Here is a 15,232-nt window from a genome sequence, read left to right on the forward strand (position 1 = left end):
GGATATCGTTAGATCTGTCACTGGCTAGTTGAATACTCCTGAAGACTAACTGGTATTCATTCTCTACTTCATTCACTTGGATATTTAAGTTCTTCTATGCCAAATTGTTGTAGTTTATATAAGCACCAAGAATAATTTCAATTCCTGTTTTCGAAGAATTTATACCATATTGATAAAGTAATTTAATAATTTTAATAGATTTGGAAAATCTTAATAGTTTTAAAAATCTAAAAGGATAGTGTTATGTGAAACAAATTGGTCATATTTTAACATAATATATCTCCACAATCGACAAAACGTCCATGATATATCTATAATAAATATACATACATATACGTGTATACAAGCACAATGTTTCTTTCTCGTTGTAACAAATAAAGTAAATTAATGGTCTATTTAAAAAAACTTTCCCACATTTTAACATATTCACATGAATATGACTAACATTATTAAACATTATTGAATCTTTCAATTACATACAATTTATTTTCTCGAAAAATTAAATCATCTCAAAATCATTTAGATATAAAACAAATAACATCTGCAACGATTCAATAAATATCAGAGATATCTTTAAGGTAGTCCATCACAATTTTCTATAAACATCTAACAAGCGAACAATTAATCATCTCAAATATATCCCACAGCTATTCGCCGATTATATACGGATCACCCTGCGATCGTATTCCGCTATGCGAGGAAGATATTAGAATGAGTTTCATCCCATGGTGTGATCGGTCTACTAGGAACGTTCGGCGACGACGCTTCTTATTCGGTAAAAAACTACAAATCAACGTAAGATTAGACTATGAGATGCGACACGTCGGCAGTGTAGGCGGCGGGCGACAATCGGATGTCGTCGGAACGGGAGATCGGCCGTTGTCTCAGATCGCTGTCACCGGGCCAGGCGCGACCCGGGCTGCGCGAGCCCACGTTCGACCTGGCGACCGTGTCGACCGCCAGGCTCACCGTCGCGGGATCGTTCAGGCCGTTGCTCTGGATCCTTCGCTGCGTGACTATCGACGCCCGCAAAGTTTTCCGCTTCTGCTCACGAAACAATACGAATATTTAAAAGTTTACGAAATACGTTGTGGTCTACAATTAATATCAATTTCTACCAATGTAGATTAATTTTAGTCTTGGTTTAACTTCTTTCTTATCTTTTCCTAGTTCTAAAAATTAGAAAAAGATTAAAGTTAATCTGTATTGGTAGGAATAGACATATAAAGAGTGCTAAAGTCACGAAGATAGGATTATGTATCTTAAAAGTAGATTTTGACAAGTTCTTGACGGATAACTTTAAGAAATTTCTTAATAAATAATTTCGAGAAGCGAGAACAATGCGTCCAATCGATCGGAATAACTTAATTACTTCGATTAATTTGACGTAATTTGATTAAGTCGACCCTGTCGACTTCTTTAAGTTGATTAAATTAAATTACCTCGATCATTCCTCGCCACTTGTCGGCCGCGTGTCTTGCCAGTTCCATCTTCCTCTGCTTACGTATTTGGTGCTTCTTGTATGCCATTTCAATTATAATTAGAGCGACTCCGCCGCCGATGCCGACGCCGACGACGATAAACACCCCTGCCATGTTCTCTAGACCGAGGGTGTTCGGCATTTTTTCAAACTGTTCGCATTGTTGCACGTTACCGTGCAAGATCCAAAGATTGTCGAGGCTTTCCATGAAACCACCTGTAAAAAGTGATTGCTAGCGATTAATATTTATTTTTATTACGCAAATTATATAATATTATTAAATTAAACTTAACATAAAATTAAATTTGATATGTTTCTCCATATAATTTATATTATTTAATATTTAACGTTTCAGATTGCCACATCATCATGATTGGCATAACAAGAATCATAATTAGCAGAAATAACAAATCTTGCTGTACAGAAAAATATGGCAACGCGCGAGCGTGAAGTGCTTTACGTCGAAAATTGTTGCGCTCACTTTCGTGGAAGTCTAAGATCGCCAATGTCACAGCGTCCGCCCAAGGAGATCCTTTTTGCAAACCGATTCCATAACCCGAGCGGCCGAACAATTCGCCAGCCGTCACCAATTCGCAATCTTGAGCCGCTTCGAACTCCAATCGCGAGCTATCCCAGATGAACGCCATTAATTTCCTGGAGAGAAAGAAATCACCACGATGTAATATGCATTGAAGGTTTTCAACTTAAGCGGAGAATTGACGATCTTAAAAACCGAAGCGTCTACCGCTTACCCAATTTTAATGTCGCGAATCGCGTCTTCGGCAGTGTCATAGTTATTCGCCTCCATTGTACGGTACATATTGGACAATTCTACCTGGCGTCTGAAATACATGTCCACGGCGGATCCCTTCACCGTCGCGCACGTCAAATTCTCCATCGTGTTCCTGAGCTTTACATGCATCGCAGATATTCATATCAGAGAATGCACATCAGATACATTCATCTTTTATTCCCGGTGTATTTTTCGACAAGTAAAATATATAGTTAATCTTGGTTCTTACTCGAGCATCGTTGATGCCGGTGAGCTTAGTTTTTGGTCGTTCCAAAACAAGGAACGCCGCCAAGTTGGCAGTGTACGATGCGACGATGATCATAGCGAATCCGGCCCACACCATTCCCAGCACGCGCGCGGAGAAACTCCGTGGGGTACCTACAAAAATACAAAATTTAATTAAATGGTAATGTGAAAAATGATCTAATACAAGAAAGCCAGTTTAAAGATACTCTTCGGCATGGACTTTAAATTTTGAATTATCTTTTTCTTTTCTAGCGTTTCTCCCTCCAAGTGAGACGCCCGATTAAATGAACGAAAATGGGATGAAAGAAAGCTTACCCTCTCCTATACCGCTGTTTAATAATACACCCCAAGCGAACCAGATAGCACTGGATAGATTGAGGGCGTCTTCCTCGGTGCCGTCAGTGTTGGCCAGTCTGAATCTGCCGAAGGGTGAAAATCGATCGAGCAGGTACAAAACCAGCGCGACTACGTGCACCGATACCATCACGAGGATCCAAAGGGTGTTGCTGAACGGTTGTAAGAAGGAGACCAGAGTCGATGATCTCGAAGGCTGAACTCAGAAAAATATATTTCTTTGTTTATTTTTGCATAAAATATACGCGACATTTTTATTTTGTACAAAATTAAGAGGAGACACCTTCTTCTCAAGGATAGTGATGCCCTGATATTTGAACGGTTTGCTGAATTCGATGAACTCGGCACGCTCGGGATTGATCGTTAATGGCGCGACAATCATGTCAGCCCGTTCGTTGACTATCTCGCCAATAAGGCCCGTCCATTCTTTTTTTCCTCCGACTTTTGATACATATGTCGAAACGCGAGGAAGAAACAAGAAAAAACACAAGAAAGAGATTTAAATCATTAATCTTCCGTTGTCTAAGAATTAATTTGGAAACTAAATTGATAGATTTATATATATTCTATGTTTTCTTTAAAAATTTAATACATTTATATTTATATATAATTCTATAATTCAATCACTTACCCGAGGTGTTTTTGATCACGTAGCTGCCAAACTGACCGTCTGGCGACAGGGCTAAACTGTATGTGAAGTTAATCATTTTCGCCAGCTCTTTTAATAAATCCACGCAGTATCCTTTGCAACAAAACATTTGTTTATCTGTTGAAAAGAAAAAAGTGAATTAGATTCTATTATATTTCCCAGGTAGTATAATTTTTCGAATATAGTTGATCTGGTTAATTTTTTCTCAGCGGGAACATTGAACTAGTTTGAGCTGATGCAATGTTTATTATCGCGACTAATTTTCGAGAAAACTTGGATTAAATTTTGATTAAGTTAACTGGTGATTAATTCGATCGGCTTGCAGCATAATTTTTAATTCGCTTTCCATATGTTTGAAAATTAATAGTTCTATCCAAGCTAATAAACTAGCACAGGTATTATTCAGTAAGTTAATCAGAGATTAAAATCAAGTTCTTGCTGTCCTGTTGATTAGTAGAAGAGTAATAACGCACCGTCCGTTATGTTGAAGTGCGGACAAGCGATCTCCTCAGGTAGACACTTGATCTCATTGTCGGGTAATTCGCGAACGTAAACGAACGGCTTTTCCTCGATCGTCAGTACCTTCAGATGCGTGGGTATCATGAAACCCTCGGGTTTGATCTTCAAACGACCCGGCCATATGATGTTGGACTCGTTGACTCGCAGCTTCATCTTGGTGCCGTTCTACCAAGCAACAAAGAAACATTACATTCGAAAAAGTTGTTCTGTAGTTCTTGACTCAAGACGTGAAATTTTACGCAAGATGCAATCAGCTGCGATCATTACATATAAATAAGTGTCTATCTAATTATAAATACTGCCTGTATTCACTGATCTCTCTTCGCTCACTCCGAATTGTCTACTTACAGCGGGATAAAAGTACTGGCCGACGGACACCTGCGTCTTGTTATTGTCTGGACCTGTGTACTGGATGTTGATTATGTCATACTCGGCGAATATGCGGTCCCCGTTATCGTCGAACGCCACTTGACCTGTCGAACCATGCGGTAATACTTGCTTGCGAATATACCTAAAGAGACAGTAACAAAGAATAAGGGGAACGCGATGGAATGGAATCTCCATTGCTACCAGAGATTTGTGGGAAGAAAAAGTTTCAAATTCCTCAGAGAATTAGGCGTGAGAAACAACAATGCGATCTTACTGGAAAAGAGTCTTGCCAGTTTCCCATATGGAGCCGGAATCGCTGCAGTCCTTCGGCGCCTCGGTGATCCTCTCTGTCTGATTCATCGTTCGCAACGCGGACACGAGGACGTATCTAAACAACACATAGAGAAACAAATGCAGGGAGGACAAGTCTTTAATGAGCCATTCGAAATTTCTTTGAGGTAAGAAATCCTTATCTTTAATTATACGAGAGAGAAATATGTATGATATCTAAAATAAGCTTAGAACATAAAAATCGATTCCAGGGAAACTGAAGGTAGATGTGCAACGCGATCCGGATCGAGTCGGGCAGTAGATATACTAACAGGCTGTCGCTTATATGTGCTTTCTCCTGGGTAGCGTTGATCAGCTTCAACCCTAGCAAGCCGTCCGGCGCGTTCGGCGCGTCCAACGCCTGCTCGGTGACGATCCACACGTATCCGGCGCCGGTCATGTTCAGATTGGCGGCGTCATTGAAGATCACTTCCGCGTCCTTTTTCCTGTTCAAAGAAGTTCATTTAATTGTAAGTATCTCCGCAACTGAGGTTCGCGTATAAGATCGATGTTAAATGATCAGAAATTTAAAAATTGTAAGACGATGTTACTGTTAACGTCGTGTGGTTACAGATCGTTTTGTTTCTCATATTTTAGAATTTTACTCTTCGACATTTCCCATTTTTACGAGATTTATAAATGTCAAGTTACGATACTCACGAGGCGTACATGAGGCAGACTCTCGCCTGTGCGCTTTTCATCTCCCTCAATTGCTCCTCGAAGTTGTGCAATCCCGGTTCGAACTCGATGACTGATTCGACCTGAAACAGTGATATCTAGTAACAGGAAATTCGTAACTATTGAGGAAATTACACAGCTACTGGTAAAATGTAAGTCTATAAATCTCTAATTAGTGTAGTTAATAGCTAAAGTATTTCGTAAAATTAACATGACGAATTAATAACACGTACAAACTAATATGCAACGTACGTGCACTTTGATCTCTACGTCATCCTCCAAATTCTGCGATGTCGTCTGGAAACGTCCGAGGAGCGCGCGGCCGTCCGTGTCGGAACTATGGATGAAGATAATCTTCATGTAGTTGAAGTGCTTCAGCAGTTCCACCCAGACATCCGCTTGATGAGAGTACGGCGGTACAGTGCGCAAAAATGAAACATGGATGTTCTGGAAGGACATTATCATTTAGTTACTGCGATTGAACACAATGTGGAACCAATCGCTTTTCATTTGGATAATATAAAATATACGCGATACATTAATTTTCCAATTTTTTAAATTAATTTTTTCAAAAACATTGCAAGCTTGTATAAAACTTAAACGAAAAAAAAATCTTTGGTTTACTTTTGCGCAAAGAATGCTGTTCTTTTTCAGATTGTTTTTTTGCATCGATTCTATATTAATTTGCCTTAATTTCCATGTCGATTATTAAATTAAATTTGATTTGTTATATTCTGCATACTTTGTCCGAGAAGGCTGAGTCCCTGGACGATATACCGATCACGGGTATGTGATAAAATCCGCTCGTATAGGAAACCGCTGCCGGTGATAAGTCGCCTGTAAGCGGATGCGACACCACCACCGCGTATACCTGTTCGGCTATCAAAGATTTGCAGACGCTCAATGCGGTTCTTATAGGGCTGGAGTCCATCTCGATTACCGTATGCTTGTATGTTACCCCTTTATTGACGTATTGGGAATCGAAATTGAGATGCTGAAATCGAGGTATATATATATGTATTTATATATATACGTGTAGAGAATAGATATAATGTACAAGAGCATATTATAATGCATAGAACTCTTTTTAGAGATAAATTTAACATTTATTATTGTAAATCAAGAGAGAGAGTTTTATCATATATATATCGTAAGTTTTATATAATATTATTATTAATCTTACGTCAATCGTTTTCTCGAAGTGCTCTTTGCTGTCAACATTGGAGAGAACGCCGCCGATCTTGAAGAATCTTGGATTGTTATGGGTCATAGTCCTGGCGAGTACGAGTCCTAAACGCGGAGCATTGTGCAAGATAATGAAGATGAGTGATAGTATAGTCTTCACCCGTAATTTCTTCATTGTGTAGCCCTGTAAACAAATCCTCACGATAAGTCAACGAGTTATTAATTTTGTGACGATTGATATTGGAATTTTGTTCGAGGTGAGAATATCCTTTTAACTTAATATCTAATGCACTTATAAATAATTTTAACAAAAGATTAATTTGTATTATTTAATTATTAATTATATTATTTGTATTATTATTTAATTTTTTTGCTAGAATTAAGATTATAATATTATTAATATTTAAACAAAAAACAATTGATTTAGTAAACCATCAATGATTTTAGATTTTATAAATATATATTTTTTAGTTTAATTTAAAGAAATTAATATTAGTAGTGTTTGATATTTTAATATAACTTGTCTAAATTATAAAATATTTAAAAATTGGTTTTTTATTCTTCAAATATAATAAATTAATATATTTTATTACAATTTATGATCTTAGATATTTTTCGATATTAGACGCCAGATTCCATTTTTTAAAATAACCTTATGAAGAGACTATTTTATCAACTATAAATTATACTTTTCTTGTCTCATTTATTATATCAAAAGAATAACTGGGTCATTAACGAGTTTGCATCCTTTCCTAGAATAAACAGCCTCCGCCCATTTTCGCGATGAAAGTTCCTCATATTTTTGTAACGTCAAACAAAATATTATTTCAACTCGTGCTTTTCTACACGTTTTGCTCATCTTCGATACTTATTTATGTTCAAGGTTTATGTGTTTTAGTATAATTTAACTTATTTCCTTGCATTGTACAAACACACATAATTAGAAATGATAATCGCTGTTGTTATCGAAAATTGCACTGGGTTTTAGTCGCAGTTCGCGTATCTTAAAAGGAAACTTAAACAGCTTTACTCACAATATAATTTCTGACGCTTTAATATATGCACCCTATTTTAGATATCTCGTCGGATTGGATCTGGAGCGAGACGGATCTCCAAGGATCCACTCAGAGAATCTACTACTATTTATTACATGTCAAAACCGGTCCACGCCCGAGGGAAGCGCACTTTGGAACAGCCCAAGCGCTAATGCCGAGCCTCGAGATAGAGCGCGAGGGCGCGCAGGGGATGTAGTCGGAGATTTGTCATTGATCCAGTCGGATGCTGCGCGTAGAAGTCACCCCCGCCACGAGGTTCGATCGCGAAATCGCCAAGTTCAAACGATGCCAATCGAAACATTATAGCTGCGACAATATTCCTCAACGTTTAATATCATTATTCTATTATTATTGTTGTTGCTTTCATTGTTACTACTTCCGTGAAAGCTTCGCTACGTATACTATACAAAGTTTATCTTACAAGCCTTTTTCATATCAACGGAAGATAATTTAATGAGATAAATTGATCGTTTTTTTCGGAAATTACCAAGCAATATTGAATAATACTAGATCAAATATAATAGAAAACAATCGTTTTCTTTTAATTGTATTCACGTGCATAATTAAATTATATCTGGATGCAGCAATTTGCGAAAACGATTAAACCTGCGCAAACTTCTCCCACAATTACTGTTACCAGGTAATTACAGCAATTGAGGGCGAACAGTGCACGCTAGATGACGTAATGACGAGCGAAGGCCGAGACGTCTGGGAGACAATCAGCTTAAACCGCAATGCGATGCGCTTTCTAATGAGATTTTGGGCAAACAACGTTTTGCGAGTGATTAGCAATTTACTTTAAGTCGAGGAACGGCGATTGAAATAACAAATAATACGGCGGTATGTAAATTTTACGATTATTAATATAGTTGAATTGACAACTGCGATTTTCGATTCGACAAAGTACTCATTATATCTCTATGAATAACTCGATGAAATATACTTATTGTATCTCTGTATCTCTGAAACATAGGTTTATTTATTCGACCACGTTACGGAACGTCATGCTTTAAAAAAATTCCAATTCCAAACAGTCCTACGCAAACAGATATCTCCTGATAATAGAACGTTAAAATAAGAATGTTAAAGCGATACAAATTCTTAAAATTCTCAAAAATTCTTTTCGCTTATTAGAATTTTTTTTTTTTCTCAAAATAATTATGATTTATCCGGTTATTAACATTTCCTGTACAAGGTGGCTCAAGGATAGAAATTGTTTTCTTCTTTTATCATAGAGTTAAGATTTTCTGCTGGAAATATAAATGTGTATTTCTAGACGTAGAGATATAAATGTAGAATTAATTTTGATAATCAAAGCAGTTTGGATTTTCTCAATGCGATCAGATATTCGAAAAGTCAAAACTTTATACGCAAATTATTTCAAGCGTAATGATTCGATTTTTCTTTCTCTCGTTAAAAAACTTCTCATTTATTTGCGTAGATTCAAGCATAGGGTCAAGCAAATTTTATGTATTTAAATGGGTTTTATTTTTTCAGAATAATCAAGTCCCATCCAACATTTTGGCTGTTAACGTTCTATACAAAAAGTGCTTCAAATGTAGCGACTCTTTTGTGTCAGAAGACTTCCATGCAGTTCCATATTCATGTAACCCAGTTTCGTTCGTTCAAAAATGATGGCTCTTGTCTCGCGGCCGTCACACGCGGTGGTTTTTCCCCCTGTCAGCTCCATTCGCACGTGGGTCGCGGGTGATTTCCGCGAAGATGCCTTTGCGCGTCAGCGTCACCGACGTATCGATCCTACTGTAAATTTCCAGTTAGTAGCAACCCTCCACCAGTCTGCGTGCGCACCCCACTCGTGTTCATCGAGAGGGTCTCAGTCTACATTAGAAAGTCGGGAGAAGTGCTTTGGCAGCCAGACAAAAGACGCTGACCGTCGACCATTGACAGTTTTATCTGCCGAGTTTCCAGTTCGGGGCAAGCTCGTCTTTGAAAATCAAATCAAGCTGCACCGAAGCCCTTCTACTGCCGAGGGGCTGAGGGGTACAAACAAAAGGGAAAGAAAGATAACGAGGGTTGCGTGATATAACAGCGCCCCTACGATAACAGATAGACATCGCGTCCAGGTAGACAAATTCCGTTCTCCAACTAGTGGAGAAGAAGCAGGCGAGAGGAGGGTGAGCGCGCCAGGCGGTGACGATCGAGAGCGAGGAAAGAGCTCGAGGAGACCGCCGGGACGAGACCAGAGAGACCAGATCGAATAAACCACGCGCGACCAACCAAGCAACACAATCCAATGTATTACGGTCCCCCCGGTTCCGCCGAGGAAGCCGCCGCCGAGGAAACATGTCGCTACCACGGGAATGGAGCTTTCAGGACGCGTGTAGGGCGTCGAGCCTGCTGGCGGACGTCGACGTCGGCGGCGTCGGCGTCGGTGGCGTCCCTACGGCGGCGTCCCAGGAGATGGCTGTCACCGGCGGCAGCAATCTCATCGACGAGAATATGAATGATCAGCCGGCGACGCAGCTGGGCTCGCTGTTCTCCATCCACTCGGCGCCGGTGTTCGACCTGAGCAGCATCGCCGGCGGAGCGCCGTCGCCGAAGCGGCCGGCGTCCCTGGCGGTCCAGGCGACGGCGACCTCGACGCCGATCGTGCCGCCGCACCTGCAGAGCCCCGAGGGCACCGTTGCCGAGGACGAGGACAACGACAACCTGCTGACGATATCCAGCCTCACTGCCCGGCCGCTCATCGCCAAATCCAGGGAGCTCAGGTCGGTGTCGGAGTGAATATATTGTCGGGGTGGTATATTGACCCAGGTATCGGCAAGACCGATTCTGTACGTGCTTGCTTGTACCCCGACAATCCACACGTGTTTCATCCCCCTTTGTTCGTCGCGCTGCTTATCGCGGTATTGTCGCATGCGAAACGTGTCGTTCCCGTTTCTGAGGAAACGAATCAAACACGTGTAGTTGACAAAATGTAGTAATTTAAATTTAATAGATATATATAAAAGTTATATTCTTTAGGAAATATCAACATGTCAATAATCGAAAACGTACACGTTTAAAACTTTATTAGTTCGTGTACGTTACATTTTATATGCTAATATCCCCATTTTTCTTAAGTTTATATACTTTTATATTTATTATATTTTATATTTTCTTCCCCACGTGTGAAATTTGTACCACAGATTGTTCCTGTTTTGCAAACAAGAACTGTTATTATAATCTTTTTTTGAACTTTCCCCAGTACTAATTTCCAAATGTCAAGATTAAACAAAAAAAAATTGAAACCGTCGAATTTTGCTGAATTAAATATTTATTACATAGAGTAGTCTTCCGCATTCTCGTAATTTGCGAGTGACTATTCGCTCGAATAACGGCTTCGATCCTGATCCAGATCCGCTAGGTATACGGCCCCGAAGAGGAGAAAGTCCCGGCAGAGGAACGAGACCAGGAAACCCCGGAACACCACGTACGTCCCGCTGGACGGCGGGTACGGCTGGGTCGTGGTGTTCGGCGCCTTCTTCGTGCAGTTCTGGGTGGCCGGGCTGGTCAAGTCCTACGGCGTGCTCTACGTCGAGGTCATGGAGACCTTCAAGGACTCATCCGCCTCGGTCGCGTCCTGGATACCAGCGATTCTGACGTGCCTATGTCTAGCGCTTGGTGAGTCGTCGTCCTCGTCATTTAGGTGCCTGCGGGTCTTCGCGATCTCCGTTTCTCGGAAAGAGCTCGGAACGAGCGAAAGTCATTGATGCCTATAATCCGTAGTCAGCTGACCTTGTTTGTGTTCGCGTCAATATAACATATAATTGAGGCGTGCTAAATCGATATTTCGTTTCGCAGCTCCGGTGACGAGTATGCTCTGCCAGAAGTACAGCTGTCGAGCGGTGGTTTTCGTGGGAGGACTTTTTTGCGCCCTAGGACTTACAACTAGTTACTTCGCCACGCGATTGATACATCTCTTTTTTACATTTGGAGTGCTGACAGGTTTGCATTTTGAATTTCAATCCTATTGCCGCACACTCTTCCCTCAGTCAGTCCTTCATCTCGCGCGTCCTTGCAGGTATCGGCGGTGGCTTGTCGACGACGCCGGGTATAATCCTGGTGTCGCAATACTTCGACAAGCATCGCGCCCTGGCGAACGGGATCTGCGTGTCCGGCACTGCCGCGGGTAGCTTCGTATTCCCGCTTCTGATCGAATTTCTGGTGAGGGACTTCGGCTTTCACGGCACGGTATTGCTATTAGGCGGTTGCATGCTGCACGTATGCGTCAGTGCGACACTGTACCGACCATTGGATGAAAATTATGCCCCTGAGGAAGACTCGGTCTCGGTGGAGAAGTTTGAAAAGGAACTGAAAGAGCAGGTACAATCGGGTTCTCGACTGATATATGTCATCATATTTATCATTATGTATATGTAGATTGTTTATAACGTATATAATGATATATTTTCTTTATAAGATTGCAAACATCCTACTTTTCGCATTCGGTTCACGTAGATTTACTCATATAGTAATGAGTAGGTAATGCGAGAGGGATATCGATTGTAACAAATCAATGGCAATTTATAACTCATCGGCTCACAGGATCAGGAGAAGTCGAAGCAACAAAAATTGGAATTACTGTTCGCCAACGATCCGATTGCCCGGCACAACATGCTGAACGAGCTGTTCCACCAGAACAGCGGCGTGGTAGCGGTCGAGCTGACCGACAGCGACGAGGAGAAGGATGTGATGGGAGAGGGTCTCCGTATGAAGCCCATTTCCAAGATCCGCAGCTCCAGTATCCTGCACAGCGTGGAGGACCTGTCGACGGACTCGACATGCGTGTACAAGGCCGCCAGATCGTCGCTCAGGTCACTAAAGTCGTCCGCGACGGCGATGGGCCCGCCGGAACAGCAGCAGCAGCAACAGCCGCCGCCATCGCCGCCGAACAGGATGTCGTCCTTGACATCTCGCAGCATCGCAGGATCGACGGACTCTAAGATTACGTTCATGCAAAGACTGACGCGCTATATCGACCTGTCGCTGCTAAAGAATCCGCAGTTCATCATGATGTGCTTCTCCGTCAGTCTAATGTCCACCGGCAGCCCGTACATGTTGTACTACCTGCCGGCATACGTCCACGCCGCCGGCTACAGCAAATCGGAGGCCGGCTACCTGGTGGCCATCTCCGCCGTTCTCGATTTGTGCGGCCGGCTCGGCCTCGGTTGGCTCTCCGATCTCAAGCTGTTCGATCGGCGAAAAGGGTATATCGGCAGGTGAGCGTCGCGAGATATATCACGCTAATTGGAGATAAACACAATTAATTATGCTTTAAATAAAACTCGTTATATCTCATCCTGATAAATTATGAATATCGACTCCGGAAGAAATATTTATGGATCGTTTCTATTTGCTTCACTCGTTCCGAGATTAAAAACCGCGTTTAGGAGAATATTTTGGGATCCTGAGAAATATTCTGGGATACCATCATAGTCACTTCCGTCTGAATATTTAATGAACGAACAATTAATTATTCCGATCCGTTTTAAATATCTTCAGATGGATTCTTTTACGTTAGAGGCGAGACGAAACGAGAGCGTAGTCATTGAATTACTTTACTGAATGGTCTCTCTTTTTTTGTCATCGAGCAGCGTGGTGGGTGCTGGTGTGGCAGTCTTGGCGATCCCGATGGCTCACTCCTTTTACGTGCTGGCGTGTTCCGTCGGCATGTACGGGTTGTGCCTAGGCTGTTGGTTTCTCCTAGTTCCCGTCCTGCTCGCCGATCAATACGGCACCGACAAAATATCGTCCAGCTACGGTCTCGTGAGGATGTTCCAGAGCTTCGGGGCGATCTCGATTCCGCCCCTCGCAGGTACGTCGCTGCACCAGGCTGCACTGCAATCATTTTTCAAAGACAGCAGATGCTCTTTAATTTCGTCGAGCGAATTCTCTCTTCTCTTCCATTTAATTTCAATTCATCGACTGTCCTGTGTATATGCAACTGTGGAAAAGTACACGTGCAACTCTCTCGCGTTACTTCAGAGACTGCAGAGAAAATATTGAGTCGCGTATTGCGTTAATTATTCGCGTTGATAATTACGTCCAAGAGTGCGGAGATAAAAATATAAAGGCTGTGCACGCGCTCACGTATATACATGTGTTTCACAACCACTACTATATAGGGTGACTTTTTTTTAATAAATAAGCGATCGACGTGTGTGTGTATAACATAGGGTAAATAAATGTTGACATTTTTGGTCATCGAACGGGATTTTGTGTTTAATTATAATTTTTTGTGAATTTCACACATTTTGTCTTTATGCTCTTGAATCAACATGTATGTGTATAAATGGCTGTTTTTTTCTTTTTAAATTATTTCGAGAGTATTGTCTTTGAGAATTATCGCTTGCACTTCCTCGAATTATTTCTTTAGATTTTTATTTAAACTACGTTATATGTAATTCTATATCTCCATGTATTTTTTTTTATCTTAATAAACTTGTGCGATGTAGTTATATTGATTGCTCGGATAATTTTAAAATAGATAAAACACTGCAGCCATTACTAATTTGGAATCGATTTTTCTTTGAAGAAAATGTCAGGTCACCGATAGCATTCGAGTCATAACGAATCATTTATCGTGTATAACATGTTAAGAATAACATTTAAATATGTTAAAGATAACATTTTCGCGCAAGCTGAACTACATGAGTAGATAAATAGCGAAATATTATTCCTTGTTTAATTTGAAACGTACTTTAAATTAAGTTTTGCGAAGTAAAGACGATGATAAATTATACAATTTCACATTTTGCTACGAAAAACGGATTGCACAAATTAATTAAAATGTTTATATCCCGTCACTTGAAATGTGTAATTGAATTCTATACACATTGACATATATTTATTTAAATTGACGTATTTGTTTATCTTCATGCGATTCTCTCTAATACATATAATTAATTCTATATCTGATTAATTCTTGTGATTTTAATTACCACTTATATTATGTGCTGACTGTATAATAATATGTATATCGATAATAAATTGTTCCAGGCTATCTCCGCGATGTAACCGGAAGCTACACCGTGTGTTTTTTGTGTATGGGTACATGTATGGTCATGGGGGGTTTACCCCTGCTTTTGGTTTTCAACGAGAACCAAACAAATCCAACAAAGCTGCCCGTGAACGCCGAGAATAACAATCGTCAGGAGGACACTACCGTGAAAGGGTAAATTATTTTGAAAATGTGATCGTTGACTATAAAGTGATTTAATGTGTAATAGGAAAATAAATAAATCGTAACAGTTGTCACTAAAAAAAAAAATGATAACATCATGATGCTTATTGAACATCTCCAAAATTGACTCCTTGCCACTTTTTATGTCACGTTATCAGGTAAATTTAATTAAATAAATACAGATTAGAAATTGACATATTCACGCTCTATTTATCCCACCTTATCATTCTCAAATTATTCTTCAAGTTCTCATTGTACTTCAATGTCTTAAACGTGTTCTGTTAAGTATTCTTTCAAATAAATTTAAATATTAAAATATTATTTAGCGAGATATTTAAAGTACATAAGTATGCCTCATAAGTGTGTAAACAAGAATGTTCATGAGTCA

At 40.3% G+C, this 15,232-nt stretch overlaps 2 protein-coding genes and 1 long non-coding RNA gene across 4 annotated transcripts; 2 read left to right on the top strand and 1 right to left on the bottom strand.

Moving 5' to 3' along the window:
* Window positions 1-259: 259 nt before the first annotated feature.
* On the bottom strand, window positions 260-6,778 carry Nmdar1 (NMDA receptor 1). Its single transcript, XM_071789055.1, has 16 exons — window positions 6,602-6,778; window positions 6,161-6,412; window positions 5,671-5,865; window positions 5,401-5,501; window positions 5,013-5,186; window positions 4,685-4,798; window positions 4,390-4,552; window positions 3,996-4,206; window positions 3,505-3,639; window positions 3,157-3,314; window positions 2,835-3,069; window positions 2,503-2,651; window positions 2,233-2,390; window positions 1,962-2,134; window positions 1,443-1,696; window positions 260-1,044 (listed from the first exon to the last, which is right to left on the bottom strand). Exons 1-16 carry the CDS (start codon window positions 6,776-6,778, stop codon window positions 802-804), a joined length of 2,892 nt encoding a protein of 963 aa, XP_071645156.1. The 3' UTR covers window positions 260-801.
* LOC139819594 (uncharacterized) lies at window positions 4,735-5,516 on the top strand. Its single transcript, XR_011733779.1, has 3 exons — window positions 4,735-4,868; window positions 4,953-5,210; window positions 5,338-5,516. It is a non-coding gene; the product is annotated as an uncharacterized lncRNA (long non-coding RNA).
* Window positions 6,779-7,774: 996 nt separating the features above from the next.
* Sln (monocarboxylic acid transporter silnoon) lies at window positions 7,775-15,038 on the top strand. Of its 2 annotated transcripts, XM_071789058.1 has the most exons (9): window positions 7,775-7,913; window positions 8,299-8,498; window positions 9,156-10,387; window positions 11,017-11,282; window positions 11,463-11,606; window positions 11,683-11,984; window positions 12,207-12,880; window positions 13,256-13,476; window positions 14,661-15,038. In XM_071789058.1, exons 3-9 carry the CDS (start codon window positions 9,963-9,965, stop codon window positions 14,837-14,839), a joined length of 2,211 nt encoding a protein of 736 aa, XP_071645159.1. In that variant the 5' UTR covers window positions 7,775-7,913; window positions 8,299-8,498; window positions 9,156-9,962; the 3' UTR covers window positions 14,840-15,038. The 2 variants fall into 2 exon arrangements, with proteins under 2 accessions (XP_071645159.1, XP_071645160.1); XM_071789059.1 differs by lacking the exon at window positions 7,775-7,913 and having other exon boundaries at window positions 8,081-8,498.
* The last annotated feature ends 194 nt before the right edge of the window (window positions 15,039-15,232 follow it).

The sequence above is a fragment of the Temnothorax longispinosus genome, chromosome 9 (genome assembly GCF_030848805.1).
Source record: "Temnothorax longispinosus isolate EJ_2023e chromosome 9, Tlon_JGU_v1, whole genome shotgun sequence".
NCBI lineage: Eukaryota > Metazoa > Arthropoda > Insecta > Hymenoptera > Formicidae > Temnothorax > Temnothorax longispinosus.

Excerpts from the sequence above, each read along its gene's own strand:
- Nmdar1 (XM_071789055.1), bottom strand. The coding sequence starts at position 6,778 with ATGAAGAAATTACGGGTGAAGACTATACTATCACTCATCTTCATTATC. Across the intron at positions 5,866-6,160 it reads ACTCAGCCTTCTCGGACAAA|AACATCCATGTTTCATTTTT; the intron begins GTATGCAGAATA and ends ATGTCCTTCCAG. Across the intron at positions 2,135-2,232 it reads ATTCGCGACATTAAAATTGG|GAAATTAATGGCGTTCATCT; the intron begins GTAAGCGGTAGA and ends CTTTCTCTCCAG.
- Sln (XM_071789058.1), top strand. The coding sequence starts at position 9,963 with ATGTCGCTACCACGGGAATGGAGCTTTCAGGACGCGTGTAGGGCGTCG. Across the intron at positions 10,388-11,016 it reads GCCAAATCCAGGGAGCTCAG|ATCCGCTAGGTATACGGCCC; the intron begins GTCGGTGTCGGA and ends ATCCTGATCCAG. Across the intron at positions 11,283-11,462 it reads GTGCCTATGTCTAGCGCTTG|CTCCGGTGACGAGTATGCTC; the intron begins GTGAGTCGTCGT and ends TTCGTTTCGCAG.